At 36.4% G+C, this 24808-nt stretch overlaps 2 protein-coding genes across 17 annotated transcripts in view; one reads left to right on the top strand and one right to left on the bottom strand.

Moving 5' to 3' along the window:
- Nucleotides 1-6605, bottom strand: part of Gug (Grunge) — a 142630-nt gene extending 136025 nt beyond the window's left edge. For 6 of the 7 annotated variants that reach the window (XR_010953469.1, XR_010953471.1, XR_010953477.1 and 3 more), the window contains exon 1: nt 5540-6605. The gene's annotated coding sequence lies outside the window, so the exon portion shown is untranslated. The remainder of the gene's footprint in view (nt 1-5539) is intronic. The other variant, XR_010953470.1, reaches the window with a different exon arrangement.
- A 1717-nt stretch (nt 6606-8322) lies between these two features.
- The window catches only part of LOC137252210 (uncharacterized), a 108711-nt gene continuing 92225 nt past the window's right edge, over nt 8323-24808 (top strand). The window contains exons 1-2 of one of the 10 annotated variants that reach the window (XM_067787607.1): nt 8323-8448; nt 9144-9303. In XM_067787607.1, the coding sequence (XP_067643708.1) occupies nt 9273-9303 (31 nt within the window). In that variant the 5' untranslated portion in view covers nt 8323-8448; nt 9144-9272. The other 9 variants (XM_067787617.1, XM_067787608.1, XM_067787616.1 and 6 more) reach the window with 9 other exon arrangements.

Here is a 24808-nt window from a genome sequence, read left to right as displayed (position 1 = left end):
ATATACTTATCATATGTGCATAAGTAAGTTGTTATAGTGAATGCAATGGGCTGTTAATATTGTGAATTTGGTTCGAAGCTATTTTAGAACGAGTATCTCTTCCAATTTGTATCGTGCTCCTTTTAAATTTCCCTACAAATTGGCGAAAAGGGTCTACAAATATACATGTTTTACGCCGACTCCGAACGGCAGCTGCAAGCTCAGAAGCTCTTCACGCCAGAAATAAAATCTCGGGTGCTTGCCAAATCACTGCCGAGAAACGAACTCGCTAAAAACTTGTTTCTAAATGTTTGATGTTGCTTTTGCCCAGGGCTTGAACCCAGAATCATCGGAGTGGTAGGCGAAGCACTCTACCACCACATCACGGCGGCCCCCGTGTTATGTTAAATTTAATCGATGAGTTTCCCGCTTGTTATAGAAAAGTTTTGGATTTATCAAAAAATTATTGATTACTTACCGCAAAGTTATCGATAAATTATAAAAAGAACATCAATTTGCTGTAGGAAACTTTTGGTTTTGATATCGGAATGTTAACAAATTACTGTCGGCGTGTTATGGAAGTTATCGATTTCGTTATCAAATATATATCGATTTGTTATAGAAAAGTTATCGATTTCTAATCAGAGTGTTACCAGGTTGTTATCGATTTGTTAGCGACCACCGATCGGTTTGTTATGTAACTGATATCTATAAAATTTTACCATAAAATCGATGACAAACACGTAACGCTTTTATGACAAGTCGATAAGAAACCCAAAGAAGCCGATAAGTCGATGATAATTAATCGTTATCGATTATAAGCTGACTATATAACCATATGTGTTGTTACCTACAAGAAGCCGGCAAAGATCTTCTCAAAAACACGAAAGTATTTGTTTCTGGTAAAGTAACCTCTGTTGTGGGGTAGCTTCAACCCATTGGCGATCTTTAATTAACTTAAAGAATACGTTTCCAGACGCACAGTACCTTCACGAATACTTGGTATTCTTATCGTTTTTTGTTTCTTTATTTCCTTTTTTGTCTATTGCGTTAAGTTTTATTCAGTCTTGTTGAATCTCTTATTTGCATGTTTGTTTGTTGTTTTTCTCTTCTCGGAATATTTCTATTTATTAGGCTTTTATAAAACCAGTGAGAGCTTAACTAAATTTGCACCATGTATTTGGCAATTTAGGTTGAATTTTATTACTTATTGAAAAATATGTACTGAAGCAGCGATTGCTGATTTTAATAGTTACAGGCGTTTCTATACACACATATGAGTACCTCTCTGAAGTTGACAAGACAACTTTTACGTGGAAAAAATTACCTATTGGGAAAATTGCCGTGAATTTGTCGTAATTTATCCGTGAAACAAAAAAATTTGACGTGGCCATATTTTAGAAAATACAGGGTGGCACGCCAACTTCACGTGAAGTTAGCGTGCCACCCTCAGAAAACCACCTTAGAGACCAGCTAGGAAAATAATTCTTGCACACGAATTTGCCGTAAATTTGCCGTAGATAAGTGGCATATTATATAATTTCGAAAAAAAAATGTAACTTTTTTTTATGGTGCACCGCCAACTTCACGTGAAGTTAGCGTGCCACTTTTCGAAAACCACCTTGCACACGAATTTGCCGTGAATTATCCGTGAAACAAAAAAATTTGCCGCGGCCATGTTTTAAAAAATATAGGGTGGCACGCCAACTTCACGTGAAGTTAGAGTGCCACCCTCAGAAAACCACCTTAGAGGCCAGTTAGAAAAATAATTCTTGCACACGAATTTGCCGTAGATAAGTGGCATATTTTATAACTTCGAAAAAAAAAATTGTTTATTTTTTTGTTATGTTGAACCGACAACTTCACGTGAAGTCAGCGTGCCACTTTTCGAAAACCACCTTAGACACCAGTTAGGAAAATAATTCTTGCACGTGAATTTGCCGTGAATTATCCGTGAAACAAAAAAATTTGCCGCGGCCATGTTTTAGAAAATACAGGGTGCCACGCCAACTTCCATAAAAAAAATTTGAATTTTTTTTTTTCGAATTTATAAAATATGCCACTTATCTACGGCAAGTTCGTGTGCAAGAATTATTTTCCTAGCTGGCCACTAAGGTGGTTTTCTGAGGGTGGCACGCTAGCTTCACGTGAAGATGGCGGTGCACCATAAAAAATTTGAATTTTTTTTTTCGAATTTATAAAATATGCCACTTATCTACGGCAAATTTACGGCAAATCGTGTGCAAGAATTATTTTCCTAGCTGCCCTCTAAGGTGGGTTTCTGAGGGTGGCACGCTAACTTCACGTGAAGTTGGCGGTGCACCATAAAAAAAATTTGAAATTTTTTTTTGAAGTTATAAAATATGCCACTTATCTACGGCAAACTTACGGCAAATTCGTGTGCAAGAATTATTTTTCTAGCTGGCCTCTAAGGTGGTTTTCTGAGGGTTGCACGCTAACTTCACGTGAAGTTGGCGGTGCACCATAAAAAAAATTTGAAATTTTTTTTTCGAATTTATAAAATATGCCAATTATCTACGGCAAATTCGTGTGCAAGAATTATTTTCCTAGCTGGCCTCAAAGGTGGGTTTCTGAGGGTGGCACGCTAACTTCACGTGAAGTTGGCGTGCCACCCTGTATTTTCTAAAACATGGCCGCGGCAAAATTTTTGTTTCACGGATAATTCACGGCAAATAACTGGTGTCTAAGGTGGTTTTCGAAAAGTGGCACGCTGACTTCACGTGAAGTTGTCGGTTCAACATAACAAAAAAATTTGATATATTTTTTTTTCGAAGTTATAAAATATGCCACTTATCTACGGCAAATTCGTGTGCAAGAATTATTTTTCTAACTGGTCTCTAAGTTGGTTTTCTGAGAGTGGCACGCTAACTTCACGTGAAGTTGGCGTGCCACCCTGTGTTTTCTAAAATATGGCCACGGCAAATTTTTTCGTTTCCACGTAAAAGTTGCCTTGCCAACTTCAGAGAGGTCATATGAGTATTTGTTTATGTTAGTATGTACGTACGTGCGTTTGTTCTTAAATACTTAACTACTTATGATATGCTGCAATTATCTTTGGTTACTGAAAGTATGTGCTTAGGGTACCTATAGACAAATTAACAATTTCTTAGGTAATACGCATAATTGATTTTATCTGTTATTTTAAGTTAGATCATAAATTCAATCTCTTTAGTGCTTCATATGAATATATTTTCACCTTTTATGTTGCACGGGGAATCTTGATGATACAATTTATGGCAGTCAACAATCATTTATTAATACACTTATCAAATGATTATAATATTGAGCTGTGAATAATAAATAACGGCATAAGGTGCTATTTGAACTGCCTGATCAGCCAGCTTTACGAATGCAATGCAGTATCAGATTAACGACAATTGACATATGTAGATATAGGCAGTTGTTGTAAGTTAGGGATCCAACTGTTATTTAATGTATTGCCAGACCTTATCCTCTCTGGGGTACCGATTCCAGTGGCATGTTGAGTTTTCCCTTAAGAAACTGCACCTTTAGCATTTCATGTTTTTTGACCTGCATTTTCACCCCTACAAAGGTGTTGTTTTGGCTTCATACGAATTCATCTAGTCTGATAGAGACGTTCTAACAGCTACAACTGCTTCGACTATGGTTGTTTCAGTTCAGGTGATCGTATTGGTAATAGTAGAATAGGTGTCCGGTTCTTAACCATTTTCCGATGTACCATCAACGAATGATTTAAGAAGTTAGGCCAACTTGCAGAACGGTTATTTATTTTTTTGCTCAGAGGTAATTTAAAAAATGTGTCAAAAATGTAAGAGTGCAACCCCTCATGTCAGGTTAACTAGCCGCTCTAAAAGTGGGCCTTAGTTACTTTCTTATGAAGTGTTAAACGCGTACAATTTTGCCACATTTTAACATTAACACTGAATTCAAAAATTCTTCTAGGGAGGTACATACATATAACAGTCGATTGCACTTTCCATGATTTGCTCATTTCGCCGGATCCAGTATGTATACCACTCGTGTTTATCGCTTATTTTATGGTGAGGCATTGATACTCACGGAGAAGCTTCGTTATAAAGCTTACCCAATCGGATCAAATATGTTTAATAATCAAAATATGTCGTTTTGAACTCATGGAATGGTGTTATGGCTAGAAAACTTCGTTTGGCAATAGCCTGCGAAGTTGTTGTAGTTGTAGCAATAAAGACACTCCCCGAAGGCCTTTGGGAGTATTATCGATGTTGATGGTCCTTTGCAGGATGCAGATTCGGTACGTTCCCGTAACAAGCACCATTAAGGTACTAGCCCGACCATCTCGGGAACGATTTGTTACGACGACATAAAACATTCTAGGCCATCCTGCCCTCCCATCCATCAGATCCATTAAGAACTTGGGGTCGCCAGAGCTCGGCTGTTAAAGAAACAGGATTTGCCACGTGTAGGTGAGATTGACAATGGGATGGAGAAGCTACATATGTATATACTGCGCTGTAAACCCCTTGAAAGGGTTGCGCTACACAATCCCTTGTATCAATTTGGTAGTTTAGTCGCCTCTTACGACAGGCATACCTGCCGCCGGTATGTTCTAAGCCCCCTAACCCGCTGGGGTGTCCATCGTAGTCCGGTACACCAGTACAAACACCTTCTGGTATATGCCCGATAGCCCGAATACCGAATTTGGGACAATAGGTAGATTGGTATATTTACTTCGCATGACAGCCTTGCCTTATCGCGGCATGTTCTTAGCCTCTTACCACGTAACAATTTACTATTAAAAATGTGTATTATTGCTGCCATGTCAAAGCGCGCAAATGTATTAGGATACTTTCTCCATTGTAGTTTAGTTCGGTTAAAATAACGGTATATACAAATTAAATCACAAGTGATAGTAAACGCATCTTCAATAAATATACATATGTATGCACTTGTAGATTATAAAATATTTAGCAAGAACTTTTTAATAACAGTAAACTCAAAACTACAGTCAACTTCTTGCTGCCAATTACAAGTTCACAAATTAAGTGCTTCTACATTAGTTATGCTACATAATACAAGGGCACACACACAAAAAACTCCAAAATTCATCAACTTGTCATTAACATTTGTGTAGTACATTCTACTCTCGTTCTGCAAACTACATACATAGTATAAAGATAGCCATGTTCTGTTGCGCGTTTTATAGGAAAAATATACAACCGTATACACACATAAAATGCAGTAATTGTACATAGTGCTGAACAAGGCATCATCCCATACATCACCGGTCAGCTTGGCCATAGTTCACAGCAATCGCTGTCCTACGTGTGGGCTGGCCGCCGCTTCTCGGCAAAAGCAAGTAAAGGTTGATGCGCAAGAATGATGAAAAAACAGAAACCTGTGTTGTGTATATAGTCAGACTCACTTGTACAATACAGATTTCAAAGATCATAAAGGAGAATATGCAGGCATAGAAGATAAACATACATTTATGAATGCATAAAAAATTAACAAATTGAGTAGTATTTAGCGATTTTATGCTAATGAATGTAATATTTTTCAAATTACGGTTAATACTTACCATTGATTTTAACTAATTGTGCAATATTTGCGTTTATGGAAATATATTTAACTATCAACTGCCTTTGGGCTCCATATGCCCTTTACTAATGCTGGCTCGATCTGTACATGAGGGAAAGTAGTTGAGTGAGGTAATGGCTTCAGAATTCGTTGACTTCAGCGTATTTTCACTAAATATGGCTATTGCACTATAACATTGATAAGCGTGTTTAGCGCATTTAAACATTCACTAAATATTTTTCTAAAATTCAATTAAATAGGTAACATTATTTTCACTTTAGTACTTAGACCGCTTCTAATGGAGCAATTTGTAAGGAGAATTAATGTGCTACTCATCCATTGTTGCTCTAAAATTATCACCCAAACCGTTAGCGGGATGATGTGTCTGTTGTGCCAAGAGCTATTTTATGCTTGACCACTTCCCTCCTTTCACACAACATACATACACATTCGTCTTGGAAGCAGTATATTTTTCCACTTCCTCTTTGTTCTCTACTCTACTCACAAGTGGTGCTCCTCATTGAAGTGCCTTTTTTTATTTCATTTCTTTGTTTAATTTTGCACTCTTCATACTTAATAAGAATAAAGGAAAAATTCACATTGGCGGTCGATATCAATCGTGGTACGCGTACATTCCGAGAATTTACACAAAAGTATAATTTTTTATTAACGCCATTTAGATTTTTATGATTGTTAAAGCTATTTGTCCGTCGCCCGTTGCAATTTGCTCACTCTATAAACGCATATATGTACATTGAATATATAAATTTTTATTCGCTTGTTTGCTGTTCAGTCTCAATGAACCGAAAAATGCCAAAAGGCAGATGGGAGATTACTTTTTTCTTTTTGCATACACTTTGCTCACTCGATTACCCAAATGAGCACAATATTCAAAATGCTTTTTTGCACTGTTTTGTTGTATATACGCGTAAACTTTTTGTTGAAAACGACGACGCCAATTATTAAGTATGTTTTTTCACTAAGTTTAGATATTTTTTATCAGTTATTGTATGTAAATAATTAGTTTTTAATAGGAGCACAAAAGTTTATTCGCGCACTCAACAAAACAGGGCGACCATTTTGAATTTCTTTACTCGTTACTGAGCTACTCGTTCAGAAGCGCTATATGAAGTTGGCTACGTTTGTGTCCTGATTGACATGGTAGATGGTAAGATTGACTTGGTGGATAAAAATACTGATATCACATTCCAGATTGCGCATTCAGGAGTTCAAAATTGCTTTGTTCTGCGCAACAACGTCACAGTTGACAATGCGTAATCTTCTTGTGTGATTTGTGGATATGGCAGACTCAAAAAAAGTGGTTTGTTATTCCTCGTTTTCCAATGAAACATGAACCAAGGGATCGATTCCGGTTGAGCGTTATAGTGAAGTGAAAAAAAATGTATCACATTGGTTATCACTTAATGTTTTCATTTTTTCACTTCACTGAGTTCGAAAAAGCGATTCTTATAACTGCTGTGAAAACTGTTAGCTGAATAACATTTGAATTACGATGTGTGAAGTTTTCTTTGCTGAATGAAAAATTATGACAGATTTCTTTTGTTTTTGTTTTCTTTTTGTTTGATGTTGTTTGTTTGACAATTTTTTTAAACTCAGACGTTAACACAAAATTTGTATCGGCGTTAACTTTGCTTTCACTTAACTTCAATTTGAAGTTTTAACGCAAAACGAGAATCAATAATCGTGGTGAATTGGTGTAATACTTTTCACTTTACGATAACGCACAACCGGAATCGACCCCGTGAACCATATCAAAAGGATCATCTTTGACCATATGGATCACATTGTTGTTGCATTTGCATGTTAAATATCTATTCTCTTTGCATAAATAAAAACATAAACAAACGAAGCTGTCAAAATTAATCACACGTCACGAATAAAGCAAGCAAGAAATAAAATGGTATGTCATCCTGGTGCGGACAGAATAACAAAACGTGTGGTGAACTCCTAATTTTGAATTTCTAGGGAACACCAATCTGTTTCAGGGCCATCAAAGGGGATAGATATATCTATCCTCTTTGCTTTAACTACTTATTTAATTTAATGTGATTCCGATCAGCATATTTACTTATGCGTTTATGTTGCGGGATTTAAATAATTTTTTAATAACGAAATTAAGTAAATTATCTCTAAATAAGTATGTTCATGTTCAATTAAAAGATTGTGCACTCAATTTTAAATTGACGGTTTGATAAAAAACGGCGAAATTTTACAAAACGTTTGCTAATAACTTTTAAATAGAATTGAATAATTATCCGCCAACGGATTATGATCAAAACGCATTTTCATGTACTCTTTTCACAATTTTTGTGGTATTGTAAGAGTTTTTGTCAACTAAAAAATTACCATTTTTTATACGTGGCGCCAAGTAACCACGGTTGTAGGAAACAGGGTGAACTTTTAAAACTTCTAAAAAATTTCTTCATAGCGCCAATCAATTCTTTTTTCATCTACAACAACAAAACAAACCGTAATTAAACAATCATAAAGAAAATTTACAAAAAAAACATGTCGTAAATTTTCCGGATAATTAGCAGTTATTCCTCCCGAAATTTCAAACAACGAATTTTTCCGGAAAATGGGAAATTTATGCGCAAATTTTTTATATTGCGGACCGTGAACGCTTTCAATAAGCTAAAAGATTGAATCTCTGCAGGTGAAGACGAAGTGTAAAATTTTAAAATGCAACCCTAAAAACCACTATTTATTTTACCCTGTTTTCTTATTGTGAATGTCAAACAAAAGCAACGATTGATTGGGGAAGTGGAGCCAAACTAATGCGAGCAGCTCCAGTTGATTTGTGTTACTCGTTACTCATTAACAAAAGTGTATACAAGCGCCTGTATTAATTAATTTTTGAGAAAAAGGAAAAGAATTAGCCATGAAAAGGTGAAGAAAAGATATAGGAAAATAGAGAGCAAACCATAAAAGCAAAAGTGGGTGGCCCATAAATTTTTACATCTTAACCAGGAAACCGGGAGATTTGTCTGAGCATTGACCAAATATAAGTGCAACGACCTTGAAAGCGGGTTTAGAAGCAGCGTTGGTGTGCGTAATTTATGTTCCATTGAAAATTTCGCAATTTGTGTATTCTGAATTTCATAAAAAGCAGTTTATCATAGAAAACTTGCTGGCGGCAAAACAACAACGAAGCTTCCGAATTCGGTGTTCAGTCAAAGGCTTATCGAAGAATAAAGATATTGCAGGGACGAAAAATGGTGTGGAGCCAGCTTCACAAAACCTCTAATAGGTCACATTCACCACTTACCACAGCAGAATTTGATAAACTACCACTGTCTGTATTTGTTATTCAATAATTGTTTGTACACTTTTTATTCAGCTAATTTGTTCAGAATTTACATTTTTACACTCTAAAACTACAATCAGTGTATTTTGTGTGCTTAAATTATGTCAAAAATTGTGTTAAAATTTTTGGAGTGGTGGAAGTGACCTACTAGAATTTTGTGAAGCTCCACTGCTTTCCACTGAAGTTCGCGCATGCAACATCTTTATTCTTCGATCACCTTTGATTCAGTATTGTTTGTTTGCTAGAGTAAAACGTAATTTAATACTTGTGTAAACAGGAAGAGCTAATCATAAAGTCTTAGATACTACAGCAACACAAATATTAGAATTATCAATAAAAATAAATAAGTAAACAAAGACTGAAAACAAAAGTAAAACTGGCGACGCAACCGCAAGCGGCAAAAAAAATGTCACAAGTGCAAGTGGAGGATCAAAGCGGTGAGTGGTTTTATCTAGATAAATATCATTTTTACTGGAAGATACATAAATATATACCAATCTTTAATTTTTTTTTATGGTAATAGTCTAGTTGAGGGGTCGACTGCTAATACGCTACCAAAAATATCGAGAGAGGTGTCAAACAACGCGTCTTGACATCAGTATTAATAATCCGAAGGCGGAAAATAAAAGTTTTAACGCGTTCAAAAGATATTAACGAAAAACCGAAAAAAAACCCGCGGGTACCTCCGAAACCGGGGGTCGGATCCATAGTATTTTTGCGCAGAGCACCTTTCTGCATTGGCGGCCTTCGGCCGCGATTATAAAAAATAACCCTGGGCTACGCCATGCCAAGTCCGGGTGTGTGGTATAACCGTGGCTACCGCCACGGTGATGCACAATTTTTTTTGGGGGTACAACCACAACAACAACCACATGAAAATCGCCAACTTCAAATGCAAATATCTCCGGACAGAGATTTTCCGCCACCGGATTATTGTTCTCGAAATCAATACGCGTCGTTTGACACCTCCCTCGATATTTTTGGTAGCGTATTAGCAGTCGACCCCTCAACTAGACTATTACCTTTTTTATTTATTTATTTACAATACAAAGCAAATATTTATCAATTAGTGTACAACTAAGTTTAAAGAAAATTTTAGATAACGTAAGTGAAGTTTGATACATATAATGTACACTACTTCAGCACCTTCTACTGATATGGTTAATAATAGTCTGCTGATTTTTATACTCAGCGTGCTTTGCACACAGAGTATATTAACTTTGATTGGATAGCGGCTGGTTGTACAGGTATAAAGGAATCGATATAGATATAGACTTCCATATATCAAAATCATGATTATCGAAAAAAAAATTTGATTAAGCCATGTCCGCCGTCCGTCTGTCCAATAACACGATTACTTTTAATTTAATTTATTTATTATCACGACTGTTTAGGCCTAAAACTTAAACTACTAAGTACAATTCATTGTTATAATCACTTATTTCTATTGAATATGCTGTTGGAATGCCATGTGATTCCGATAAGCATATTTACTAGCGTGACAAACGGACGAGTCTCGGAGCCACTCGTTTAAGGAAGGTTGGAAAGGACGCGTTTCCAATCCTCCAGTGCTCCCAGCTTAAGGCAACAAAATTTGGAACTTATATTTATGAATTACTAGCAGACCCGGCAGACGTTGTTCTGCCCAAAATTTGGTCAATCCGCATACATTTTAATACTCTTTTTCCGTCCAATTCTGCCCTCGCACCTCTACACTTTTTCCTACCTACCACTTTTGCCAGGTTGATGCGACTAAATCGAATATCACAATGAAAATTACTTTAAAGCTCTCAGCGACAGATTTCATTTGATATCCATAATACACACACATTCTAGGGTCCATGTTTTGGCCTATATCTCGAGACCCTAGTCACCCAGGGGTACGAAAAATACCCAGTGTCAAAGTACTCATAAACAGCTTCCATTTGATACCCATATTGTACAAACACTTCCTGGAGTTACCCGGGTCCATATTTTGGCCTATATCTCGAGACCCTAGTCACCCGGTATCAAAGTACTCATTATATAAACCTTCCCCGTGGAAAAATACATATATATACCAATTTTCATAATAATCGGTTCAGTAGTTTTTGAGTTAATCGATGACATACATACAAACATTCATTTTTATATATATAGATATATGGCTAAACCGATTTGGGATTTCAAAATCAACTAACCATCATCTCTCCTTCCTGTATCTTTCCTAAAAATTTCATGGCAATCTTTCTATCCGTTCTCGAGTTATGGAGTGACAATCAAAATGTAGACATCTTTTTATATATAGATATATGTATTTTAAGCTGTCGGAATGTATTAGCCTCCGATCAACACAGCTAAACATGTCTTTGGATGTTGGAAATTTAAAATAACGTGTATCCAATCACCCCTCAACTTTGTTTAGTAAAGACGCTGTCGGAATGCAAGAGGATTCCGATCAGCACAGCTCAGCATATAATAGGAGGTTGAAAAGGACGTGTTTCCAATCCCCCCTGCTCCAACTTTTGTTTGGCCTTATTTTCATTACACATCATATAATTTTATTGTTATATTAATGCTGTCGGAATGCGAGTCATTAACGAAATCGGTTAAGGACCACGCCCACTATTATATACAAGATTTTTAAAAGGGTCGTGGACGAATAAAATAAGATATATCTTTGCAAAAAAGAGCTTCATATCAATGGTATTTCATTTCCCAAGTGGATTTATAACAATAAATAAGCAACACTTCAAATTTAAAAAAATGGTCGTGGTAGCCCCCTTTTATGACTAAGCAATTTTCTATGTATCGGGAGCCATAACTCGAAGAAATTAACATATCGTAATGAAATTGTGTACACATATTTTCCTTATAACAGAAAATATTTCTAGTAAAAATCGACGGGATCGGTTAAAAACCACGGCAACTTAGATATAAAACAAGTTTAAAAGGGTCGTAGACTAAAATAATAAGCTATAAATTAGCAAAAAATAGTTTTGAATCAATGATATTTCACTTATAAAGTTTTATTGTAAGAGGAAATGGAGAGACATTTTTTTTAAATGAGTGGTGCCACGAGTTATGTAGAAAACTAATTTATCTGAAATGAAATATACAATTGAAGCTCACGCTGAGTATATAATGTTCGGTTACATCCGAACTTAGCCTTACTTACTTGTTGTATAGAACTTTTGAAGTAGAAAAGATGGAGAAAGGGAGTCCACTAAAATGCAAGTTAGTGACGGAAGAATGGTATTCTATGCCTTAATTGCTGTAATAGCAAATGCGCGCAAAATGAGATCTGTTATCACATCACATTACTTTTTCTTAAGCTGCCACATTGATTGATAAATTGTCATGTAACTTAAGGAAGCGCATCTTTTGGCAATATCAAACTAGAGAGAAACTTTTGTCACTTCTGGATCTTTAAAAAGGTACATCCATGCTCACGTGGTGTGCTCTCGACTGACTTATTTTGGACTGTTGGGAACTAACCTGAAATCGATTTGATTTTACAATGTCGAATCTGTCTCACTTTGTTTATTTATGCCTCCTAACGTTAAAGAAAACTTCAGAATCGGTTATTGAGAATCTCGTAACGCATCACTACTCTTAGTGGCTTTCCTTCCTTGGGATCATCGAACTATCCAATACTATCCTGATAGCGCCACGGGTTATTTGTTTGACACTTTTAACCTTCCAGTAGGCCTTTCTTAATTACCTATCTGTTCCTCGATTATGACGAAGTTAGAATAGCAATAACCAGATTGAAAAACAACAAGGCCGTGGGCGCTGATGTATTGCCTGCGGAGCTATTCAAGTACGGCGGCGTGGAGTTGGTAAGGCGCATGCAGCAGCTTCTTAGCAAAATATGGGCGGACGAGTGCATGTCCGACGGTTGGAATCTAAGTGTTCTATGCCCAGTCCACAAGAAGGGGGATACTGCCAAATGCACCAACTATCGTGGAATCAGCCTTCTTAATATCGCATATAAGGTCCTTTCAAGTGTATTGTGCGAAAGATTGAAGCCCACCGTGAACCGGCTGATTGGACCTTATCAGTGCGGCTTCAGACCTGGTAAATCCACCATCGACCAGATTTTCACAATGCGCCAAATCTTGGAAAAAATCCGTGAAAAGAGAATCGACACACATCACCTCTTCGTCGACTTTAAAGCCGCCTTCGACAGCACGAAAAAGTGCTGCCTATATGCCGCTATGTCTGAAATTGGTTTCCCCGCAAAACTTATACGGTTGTGCAAAATGACGTTGAGCAACACCATCAGCTCAGTCAGAATTGGGAAGGACCTCTCCGAGCCGTTCGAAACTAAACGAGGTTTCAGACAGGGTGACCCCCTATCGTGCGATTTCTTTAATTTGATGCTGGAGAAAATTATACTAGCTGCAGAACTTAACCGCACTGGAACAATGTACTATAAAAGGGTGCAATTACTGGCATATGCTGATGACATTGATATCATCGGCCTAAACACCCGCGCTGTTAGTTCTGCTTACTCCAAACTGGAAAAAGAAGCGGTAAAGATGGGTTTGATGGTGAATGAGCACAAAACGAAGTACCTGCTGTCATCCACCAAAGAGTCAGCGCATACGCGCCTTGGCAACCACGCTACTGTTGGCAGCCATAATTTCGAAATAGTAAAAGACTTCGTTTATTTGGGAACCAGCATCAACACTAGCAACAACATCAGCACTGAAATCCAGCGAAGAATCAATCTTGCCAATAAATGCTACTTTGGACTAGGTAGGCAATTGAAAAGTAAAGTCCTCTCTCGGCGAACGAAAATCATACTCTACAAGTCACTTATCGTACCCGTTCTGATATATGGGACAGAAGCATGGACCATGACAACAGCAGATGAAGAGGCTTTGGGAGTGTTCGAGAGAAAAGTTCTTCGAAAGATTTATGGACCTCTACGCGTCGGCGATGGCGAGTACCGAAGAAGATTTAATGATGAGCTATACGAGCTATACGCAGACATCAACATAGTCCAGCGAATTAAGACGCAGCGGCTGCGCTGGCTAGGCCATGTTATGCGAATGAAAGGTGATGCTCCGGCCAAGAAAGTGTTTCTATCGGAACCCGCCTATGGAAGCAGAGGTAGAGGGCGGCCCCCACTTTGTTGGAAGGACCAGGTGAAAACGATATAAACTCCCTTGGTGTGACCAATTGGCGCCGGTTGGCGGAGCGAAGAAGCGACTGGCGCGCCTTGTTGGACGGCCATAACCGTTTAGACGGTTAAGCACCAATTAAGTAAGTAAGTAAGTAAGTTCCTCAAAACATTTTTGTAATAAACAATGCCACCTACACAGCATGGCTTTTGAAAACTCCATAGCAATACCACCGCGCTAAATACCATTAGCACCCAGATAAATTGCGATTTAAATCAAAACCCACACCATAGAACAGTTCTCGTAGCGACCCCCCAGCCGTATGAAGCCCATAAGCAGGCCCTCAGTGAACTCTACAGGCATCGGACCTTTATGCCAGGAATTGCCCGGTGAATCCAGTACTCAAAGAACAGTACCAAAACTTGAGGAAGAGAAACGCACACTCCCCGGGGAAACGCGAGTCACTCTAGCTCAACTTCGAACTGGATACTGTAACAGGTTAAACTCTTACCTATCCAGAATCAACCCCGACATACAAAATGTATGTCCCGTTTGCTATGTGTCCTCACATGACACCAACCATCTCTTCAATTGTAATGTGGAACCAACGTCTCCAACAGCGCTCTCAATATGGTCCACCCCTGTTGAAACTGCAAGTTTCCTTGGACTCCCACTAGAGGATATTGATGACAATTTGTGATCGGTCCCACCTATTGGATGGAGCAAAGCATTGCTGCAACAACAACATCCCCAATGGCTCTGAAAAAGTTCTGTTATGATCCTTAATTCTCAAATTCCCATCCCATAGTTATCCTTAAATTGTCCCGATGTATTTCTTAAGACAATACCGATATAGCCTCTAAATGATCCCAAAAATAGTTCCCCGACTATCCCATACAGTTCCGGTGTAGTCCCGAAATGCAATAATACCGAGAACAGTCCCGTAACAAAATAGTCCCCAAAGCAATTCCCAAAAACCTGTCATTTTGTCGTTATTTTTTTACAGACTCTTGGGGTCTCTTTGTAAGGTGACTGTGCAGTGTGTGTTGAAAAAATCTATTTATTCTTCACTAACACCCTTAACAAGTTATCAATTTAAATTTTTAGGCCCCTCATATGAACATATGTAAAGTCCTTTTAAGTTTATGTTTAATTTAAAATAATCTTCAACATTTATTCAATTGAAAACTGCTTGAAAATGTATAAGAAAAGAGTGTTGAGCAGGCATTAATTGCATGTTGAGGGCAATCTCGAACCCTGCATACAGATAATCAAGCAGCTCGGGCAACTTGATTGCACTTTAAATTAAATCTTCATTGTAGCATTTTGTTTAATTTGGTTTCCTGTTGGTAAACTTTCAGTACAAAATGATGGGGCGAAATTAACATTCACATAAGAGCGAATGCAATTTAGTTGTGTGCTTCGCCTCATATAATAGGTGCGACCAATCACAAATTGTCATCAACGTCCTCTAACGGGAGTCCAAGGCATCTTGCAGTTTCAACAGGGGTGGACCATAATGAGAGGAGTGTTAGAGGCGATGGTTCCACATTACAATTAAAGAGATGGTTCGTGTCATGTGGGGACACATTGCAAGCAGGGCATACATTTTGTATGTCGGGGTTGATTCTGGATAGGAAAGATTTTAACCTGTTACAGTATCCAGATCGAAGTTGAGCTAGAGTGACTCGCGTTTCCCTGGGGAGTGTGCGTTCCTCTTGCGCAAGTTTTGGGTACTCTTCTTTGAGTACTGCATTCACCGGGCAATTCCTGGAATAAAGGTCCGACGCCTGTTTGTGGACTTCGCTGAGGACCTGCTTGTGTTTTTAGGCTTCATACTTCTGAGTTCGCAGGTGCCGTATTTCCTCATAATGCTTTCGGAGATGACTCCTTAAGCCCCTTGGCGGTGTTGGCTCATCAATCAGATGTCTGTTCGGAATGCGATTTAGTAGTTATCGTCGTTATAAAAAAATAAGTAATTTAAGGCCTTTAACTTGATAAGGATTACGCAAAAAGAAACTGGAAAACTATATCAAGATCCATGATATAAAATAACTCTGTACCCTGGGCTACATGCTGGGGGCTTTGCTCTGTTAATGAAAAGCTGAGCTTTCTTAATGATTGTGTCTACCAGGCTTTTATATCAGATGTCCCGATTCGCACTAATGACTGCAAAACCGCTTCATGTCCATGGTTTAACAGGGTAGTCTTTAATGTGATCAAAAGGCGAAACAAGTTGTATTCCGCTTGGAAAAAATCCAGGACGGATGAAAAATTACGTGCGTAAAGCTGGCAGACCCAAGTGCTCAAAAATAAGTTTAAGTGGTTTGAGAATTAAGTGCATTTTAGGTGCTCATTTGGTTTTCGAGATATTCGGAAAAAAGTGTGGGTCTGCTAGGTTAACGTCAAGCTAGCAGACCCACAACTTAAATTTCATTTTATTTTAAATAAAAAATATATCAAAATTAGGAGCTATTTAGGTGCTTTTTAGGGCCACAAAAGATAATTTAGGTTTTCATTTCGTTTTCGAGATATTCGCAAAAAGGTGTGGGTCTGCTAGGTTAACGTCAAGCTAGCAGACCCAAAATTTAAATTTCATTTTTTTTTAAATAAAAAGCATATCAAAATTAGGAGCTATTTAGGTGCTTTTTAGGGCCACAAAAGATAATTTAGGTTTTCATTTCGTTTTCGAGATATTCGCAAAAAGGTGTGGGTCTGCTAGGTTAACGTCATGCTAGCAGACCCAAAATTTAAATTTCATTTTTTTTAAATAAAAAGTATATCAAAACTAGGAGCTATTTAGGTGCTTTTTAGGGCCACAAAAGATAATTTAGGTTTTCATTTCGTTTTCGAGATATTCGCAAAAAGGTGTGGGTCTGCTAAGTTAACGTCAAGCTAGCAGACCCACAATTTAAATTTAATTTTTTTTAAATAAAAAGTATATCAAAATTAGGAGCTATTTAGGTGCTTTTTAGGGCCACAAAAGATAATTTAGGTTTTCATTTCGTTTTCGAGATATTCGCAAAAAGGTGTGGGTCTGCTAGGTTAACGTCAATCTAGCAGACCCTAAATTTAAATTTCATTTTTTTTAAATAAAAAGTATATCAAAATTAGGAGCTATTTAGGTGTTTTTTAGGGCCACAAAAGATAATTTAGGTTTTCATTTCGTTTTCGAGATATTCGCAAAAAGGTGTGGGTCTGCTAGGTTAACGTCAAGCTAGCAGACCCACAACTTAAATTTCATTTTATTTTAAATAAAAAATATATCAAAATTAGGAGCTATTTAGGTGTTTTTAGGGCCACAAAAGATAATTTAGGTTTTCATTTCGTTTTCGAAATATTCGCAAAAAGGTGTGGGTCTGCTAGGTTAACGTCAAGCTAGCAGACCCAAAATTTAAATTTCATTTTTTTTAAATAAAAAGTATATCAAAATTAGGAGCTATTTAGGTGCTTTTTAGGGCCACAAAAGATAATTTAGGTTTTCATTTCGTTTTCGAGATATTCGCAAAAAGGTGTGGGTCTGCTAGGTTAACGTCAAGCTAGCAGACCCAAAATTTAAATTTCATTTTTTTTAAATAAAAGTATATCAAAATTAGGAGCTATTTAGGTGTTTTTTAGGGCCACAAAAGATAATTTAGGTTTTCATTTCGTTTTCGAGATATTCGCAAAAAGGTGTGGGTCTGCTAGGTTAACGTCAAGCTAGCAGACCCACAATTTAAATTTCATTTTTTTTTAATAAAAAGTATATCAAAATTAGGAGCTATTTAGGTGCTTTTTAGGGCCACAAAAGATAATTTAGGTTTTCATTTCGTTTTCGAGATATTCGCAAAAAGGTGTGGGTCTGCTAGGTTAACGTCAAGCTAGCAGACCCACAATTTAAATTAAATTTTTTTTTTTAAATAAAAAGTATATCAAAATTAGGAGCTATTTAGGTGCTTTTTATGGCCACAAAAGATAATTTAGGTTTTCATTTCGTTTTCGAGATATTCGCAAAAAGGTGTGGGTCTGCTAGGTTAACGTCAAGCTAGCAGACCCACAACTTAAATTTCATTTTTTTTTTTTTAAATAAGAAGTATATCAAAATTAGGAGCTATTTAGGTGTTTTTAGGGCCACAAAAGATAATTTAGGTTTTCATTTCGTTTTCGAGATATTCGCAAAAAGGTGTGGATCTGCTAGGTTAACGTCAAGCTAGCAGACCCAAAATTTAAATTTCATTTTTTTAAAATAAAAAGTATATCAAAATTAGGAGCTATTTAGGTGCTTTTTAGGGCCATAAAAGATAATTTAGGTTTTCATTTCGTTTTCGAGATATTCGCAAAAAGGTGTGGGTCTGCTAGGTTAACGTCAAGCTAGCAGACCCAAAATTTAAATTTCATTTTTTTTAAATAAAAAGTATATCAAAATTAGGAGCTATTTAGGTGCTTTTTAGGGCCACAAAAGATAATTTAGGTTTTCATTTCGTTTTCGAGATATTCGCCAAAGACCCACAATTTAAATTTAATTTTTTTTTTTAATAAAAAGTATATCAAAATTAGGAGCTATTTAGGTGCTTTTTATGGCCACAAAAGATAATTTAGGTTTTCATTTCGTTTTCGAGATATTCGCAAAAAGGTGTGGGTCTGCTAGGTTAACGTCATGCTAGCAGACCGAAATTTAAATTTAATTTTTTTTAAATAAAAAGTATATCAAAATTAGGAGCTATTTAGGTGCTTTTTAGGGCCACAAAAGATAATTTAGGTTTTCATTTCGTTTTCGAGATATTCGCAAAAAGGTGTGGGTCTGCTAGGTTAACGTCAAGCTAGCAGACCCACAACTTAAATTTCATTTTATTTTAAATAAAAAATATATCAAAATTAGGAGCTATTTAGGTGTTTTTAGGGCCACAAAAGATAATTTAGGTTTTCATTTCGTTTTCGAGATATTCGCAAAAAAGTGTGGGTCTGCAAAAAAATTAACACCACCACCTACCTTCGTCAAAAAAATCCGGTTGCCTGCCGAGGCTCCAGCCTCACGGTCGCCATGTGAGGTTCCCTTTTGGAACCTCTGCCAAATTGATGTGCGCTTTGCACGTCGCAACGCACTCCACATAAAAACAAACACGTCTTTATTGCCTTAGCTTTTAAGTTTTATTTATGTTCTTTTTAATTTGAAGCTCAATAAATGTTTGTACTTTTTTATGTTTTTTTTTTATTTATTAAATAGCTTAGTTTCGTCTGCGATTTAATTTAATATTTTACGCCACACTTGAAGCCGGTCACAATTATAATTATATGATAATGGCCGGTCTTTTTTCTGCCGAGCCGAATTGCTCTGTTTCCAAGTTGTTCCAACACCTGTCGTTCGTTCGGGTGTTGCAGCAATTTGGAAACAGGGTGACATTTTTATAATTTGTTAAGGCTGCTGTTACAATTCCATCCCAGCTTCTATTAAGAATGGTCTAAATAAAGGAAACTTTATATTTATACTTTCACTGATTTATATATGTACAACGATGAGATTTGCTATCTATATTTTAATTTATATAATAATTATCATATAGTTAATTAAATTCTTTGATTACACACATATATATAATTTTTGTTATTGTGTTGCAAATGTTAAATTTTTACATTTTATTTCAATGTTTTACCATTACTATTAATATTTAGTTTTAAGCTTGCTCATGAGTAACTTATATATTTCTTGTATATCTAACTGTTGTGCTAGAAAAGATCATTTATCGATCTTATTGCACTAATATATTGTTTTAAATAAATTGAATTGAATTGAATTGAGTTAGTTACCTGTCACAAGCAAAGTGATGCGCATGGAAACAGAAACCAAAGGCATCAAAAATAAATGGCTGGTTGTGTATGCATGGAATGGACGATGAGAAAACTTACAGATCTTCCAAACTGATTGTGCCTGTACAAGTGAGCTCTTTGTAGCTTCAAAGTGTAGGGAGCATTCTCCTGTTGTTGTTTTTGTAGCGATAAAGACACTAACCGAAGGTTTTGGAGTGTTATCGATGTTGATGCTTCTTTGCCGGATATAGATCCTACGTTCCGGTAACAAGCACCCTTAAGGTACGACCCCGACCATGTCGGGAACGATTTAATATGACCACATTGAACCTTCTATTTTTTAAAACCGGGTACTTTTTTGAACCGGATACTTTTTTTAAAATCTGGTGCTCCTAAGAAACCGAATACTTTTTATAATCTCAGTAATTTTTAGAACCAGGAACTTTTTTTCAACCGGGCTCGTTTTCAGAAACTGGTACTTATTTACCCGAATACTTTTTTGAACTGGTTTTTTATTTAAACCAAGTACTTTTTAGAGCCTTGTATGCTTTCAGAACCGGCTACTTTTTAAATTCCTGTACCATTGAGAACCGGCTACCTTTTTAAAACGAAGTCCTTTTTCAGAACCGTGAACGTTTTAGAATCGGGTACTTTTTTCAGAACCGTGTACTTTTTTGAATCGGGTACTTATTTTACCCGGACTTTTACGTAAAGTCTGATACTTTTTCATAACCTGTTACTTTTGTAGAACCAGTTACTTTTTTAGTGACGGTACTTTTATGAACCGGGTACTTTTTTAAACCAGTATTTGAATCAGGTACATTTTTAAAATTGGCTATTTTATGAGGACCGAGTACATTTTTATAACCGGATACTTTTTTTGTAACCGGGTACTTTTTCAGAATAGGGTTCTTTTTAGAACCGCATACTTTGTAAGGACCGGGTATTTTTGGTTCTTGAAATTGATTTACGTTAGACAATTAATTAAACCTTAAACCAAGAAGAAAAAGAACTGACAAAATTTACAGAATTTGCTAGCAATACGATGTGATGTCGTCTAATTTTGGTGGCCATGATGCAAATCAACGAAACAAAGGTGCATCTGGCTCTATTTCGTGTGCCAGCGCTGTATAATGTATTCATGTATGTATATAAGCATTTGTTAGTCTTAAGTTTAAAGAAAAGCACCCATTCAAGTGTTCTAAACTTTGAAAGCATTCCATTTATATGTGTTTTTACAAAAAACATGTACAGTAGCGTACAGAAAAATAGCTGTGGCAATTTTTTTATTCATATTTCGTCAACTTAATCCACTTTTTTACTTTCGATATTTTAAGAAAAAACTTCAATGAATTCTATAAATGAAAGTATTCAAACCAATCTCAAACTTTTAAAAAAATTAAAAAAATCGAGAAAGTTTTACGAAAATGTCTTCAAAACTCTCTGAATTGTTTTTGAAAATGCTTTTTTAGCCCAATAAATTTTAGTTCAAAATGGACAAGCTACAGGTCTCGCCCAATTCGTCTTAATTTTTGGCAATTTTTTCGGAGTGGTGTTTTAGATTTTCTTCCACTGATTACTTTTTAAGTGTGTCCTTGAGGTGATTACTTCTTGATCTCTTTCATTTGGTATTAAACCACGCCCGAGTTTGAGGCTGTTCGTAGCTCATCTTCTTCTTGCAGTCATCCCGCTGCCTATGCATTCGTGATCTAAGTCTATGTTGATGCAGAAAAAGTAGATACTCCAATTGAGTGACTGTGTGTTCGTTACATCTACAGCAGGCACTTTACAACTGCTTCTGGCTGCATCCACTTCAGCAGAGGAGTGAACGCTGGCAGCAGCAACATCTCGCACCTCTAATTGGTGCAATGTGTCTACACGTTTCAGACTCCCCTTCTGCTTTGTTTTCTGGAAATCCTCTAATGATAACGAAGCCTGAATTCAAAGGAATATTTGAAAGACTGCTCCAAGAAATGGGACATTGTACTTACTGTGATAAAAAGTAAGATTTGTTTTGCTTCGCACATCTGAACAAATAGCTAGAAAACAAGAAAATAACACCCACTCAAGCTTCTACAGCTATGAGAAGTTTCGTCAAGTATGGCAGCAACAATTTCGAAAAGTAGGTAATTAAAAACAAGAACACAAAAGTGTAAATCACCTGAGACCATGCAACAGAGAAAAATGTGTGTTTAAATAAGTGTCGAGAGAGGTATTGCTTAAATGCTATGAAATTGAATGTATACCCAATTCGCCACTTCTGAGCGGTTTTGTCTTCAAGGGTGCTCAAGGGATTCGACAACGAAAATACAAAGTTCAACAACTTCCTTCCCGCAATGACAAAAAATAATTCGAACAAAATTGGTTTCATACTGAAATATGAAACAACAAAGCAAAGCTAGGAAAATTCAATGAACAAAAACTACAAGAAACCATATAAATAGCGGCAGGTGCAGGCCGGCCAGAGGTGTGTGAATGCTGATCGATTTTAGTGCCGTTTTTTTGATTGTGTAGCATACCGGCACTAACGCAATTCATAATTTGAAAATCCCTTGATTTTCGAAGCGTGCTGTTGCCGTGTTGCGTGCTCTTCTACCGAAATCAATTTAGTTGTTGGTAACCAGCCGGAGCTAAAGTGATGTTCTTGCGAGCCATGCGGAGCTAAAAAACCAGTGCATGAGCACCCTTGCTATATATATTTGATGTTGTTGTGACAGGATTTAACGCTGCTCGGTCAGTGAATCGTGAGCCCTTAAATGAAATCCTGGAAAATACACAGTTATAAAGAGTTTGGAACAGTAATTGCTTCGAGGATCTTATTATCTGTGATCGCAATCGCTGATCTATGCTCATAGAGTTAGGTAAAGATTTGGAAGTTAACTACCAGAATTTTGAGTTGCTAATACCTTGAATATACTAGAATATATTATTGTAGTCGTTTAGGATGGCTGCGAACGTAGTCGCTGGTGGAAAATAAAGCTCCGCCTAATGAAGAAACTGACAAGATTGCAGAGGTGGCAGTTTATTTAGAAGTAAAGTTCGACAAAAAACCCAGCTGTCAGCAAAATCATTTTTCTTACCACGTCATTTTGCTCATTGGGTGCAATCACTTATTTCGTCTCGCGGTGTTTTCCCCGCAAAGCTAACATTCATAGCTTATGCACGTTTGTGTGGTTATCTCTTAACCATCTACATAAGGCTCATACGAATGTGCAGTGGCATGACTATTGGCTAGCACTTTAAGGGATTTCCTGTGTTATGAAAGGCAAGCTGCAAGGCGCTGAGTCGTGAGCAAACCATGATCGAACGAATAAGAAATAAATGAGAAATATAAAACTTCATGTTGTAGAATTTGCGTTTTATATTTTCTTTTGGTTTTTTATTCTTATTATCACAGCACATGGTGCTATTGCATGTTTACGTAGAGGCGCGAAACTCATTTCAAAGGCATTAAAAAGTAATTTTGCTAACCTAAGCGTTGTTGCGCCATCCACCAACACATACACGCACACACAACCTTGGTGTGGTATAAGCTGCGGTACATGCGACATTGGCTTTGCTACCCATTACCATGCCTTATCGACGTGGTAAACGCTTTTCCTGTCGCTCATAAAATTTAGTTTACAACCGTTGGTTACGTATACGCAATGGTGTGTTTCGTTATGCCATAAGTACAAATGCACTTATGAAAAGCAATGAGAAATTTAACACGACATGAGTAACGAACTTAAAGCCGCATTTAACCGCATATTGCTACATACAGATATATGTATGAATATGTAATTTAAATGAATGATTTAAGTTTATATGTGCGTTTTTACACTGGCACTTGAAAAAATAGCAGCAAACGTTATTTGCAAATTGTATGCATTTTTTTATTTTTTTTGATTTGAAAAAATAACTTGAATGATTTGGGTAACGGAAATTATCTTAAGCAAAATCAAAAAAAAAAATTAAAAAATTTGCCTATTTATTTCAAAAACAAATTAATTTTTTTTTTAATTCCTTCATAAGCTCTTGTTTTTTCGATTAAGATTTTTATTATTTTTCTTCTATTTTAAAAATTTTAATGGTTACGTTTTTTAAGATCATTGTTCGAGTTTTTTACATCAGTTTAACATTTTTAGTTGTTTTTTTTTATTTTGGCAAATAATTTAAAATTTTTTAACGCAGTTTTTAATGTTTCGGTTATTATTTTTATTAGTGACCGCCGTGGTGTGATGGTAGCGTGCAATTAGATGCCGTCCCACCAATTTGTAGGAAAAATTAAAAAGGAGCACGACGCAAATTGTAAGAGAAGCGCGGCCTAAAATCTCTTCAGAGGTTATTGTGCCTACATCAATTTTATTATTTATTACTTTTAATATTGTAACGAATTAAGGGAAATTCCGCTTATTTAAAACCTTCTGCTAGCGTTCGAATCGCTAAACTGTTGAATAAATCACTCCAATATTCTGTATTGCAAAATGGCCTTTATTAGACTGCTTTGGCAGTAGTACAGTTATACTTCACTTCGCAACTGACAGCGTGTTTAAATCAGACTGATTAGTCATGCCTCAGCTTGCGCTGCTTTTATACTATCCGTTGCTTCATTCGCATATCTCTACTAAAGTCTAGACGTTTCGCCTTATAGAACTGCTGTATCTCTTGGTAATTGAGCTAAATATATGCGTGTGTGTGTGTGAGTTACAGCTTCGGCTTATGACTACATCTGTGTGATAGCTCTCCGGCGCATTCTATGTAACTGTATAAATGATGATTTATGTGTTCATGTACACCAGTGTGGCTCGATTTAATGTTTTTGTTGTTGCGTGACTATTCACTAACAGCCTAGTGATGTCAACATTCGCCACAATATGTACTTTCTGAGTTTTTAATATTTGTTAAAAATCTTACACAAAAAAAAGTTTTTTTTTTTAAATTGACGAACTAAGTTTCTTAAATAAGATATACATTTTAATAAGTTATTAATCGTGAATTTTTGTTAAATTTTTTTTTTATTTAAAATTTAAAAACAAAGTTTTCTTCACACATCCTAAAATTGGTT

This window comes from Eurosta solidaginis, chromosome 5 (assembly GCF_040869045.1).
Source record: "Eurosta solidaginis isolate ZX-2024a chromosome 5, ASM4086904v1, whole genome shotgun sequence".
NCBI classification, from domain to species: domain Eukaryota; kingdom Metazoa; phylum Arthropoda; class Insecta; order Diptera; family Tephritidae; genus Eurosta; species Eurosta solidaginis.
Note: the sequence above shows the minus strand (reverse complement) of the source record. Positions and strands in the feature narration are given on the sequence as shown.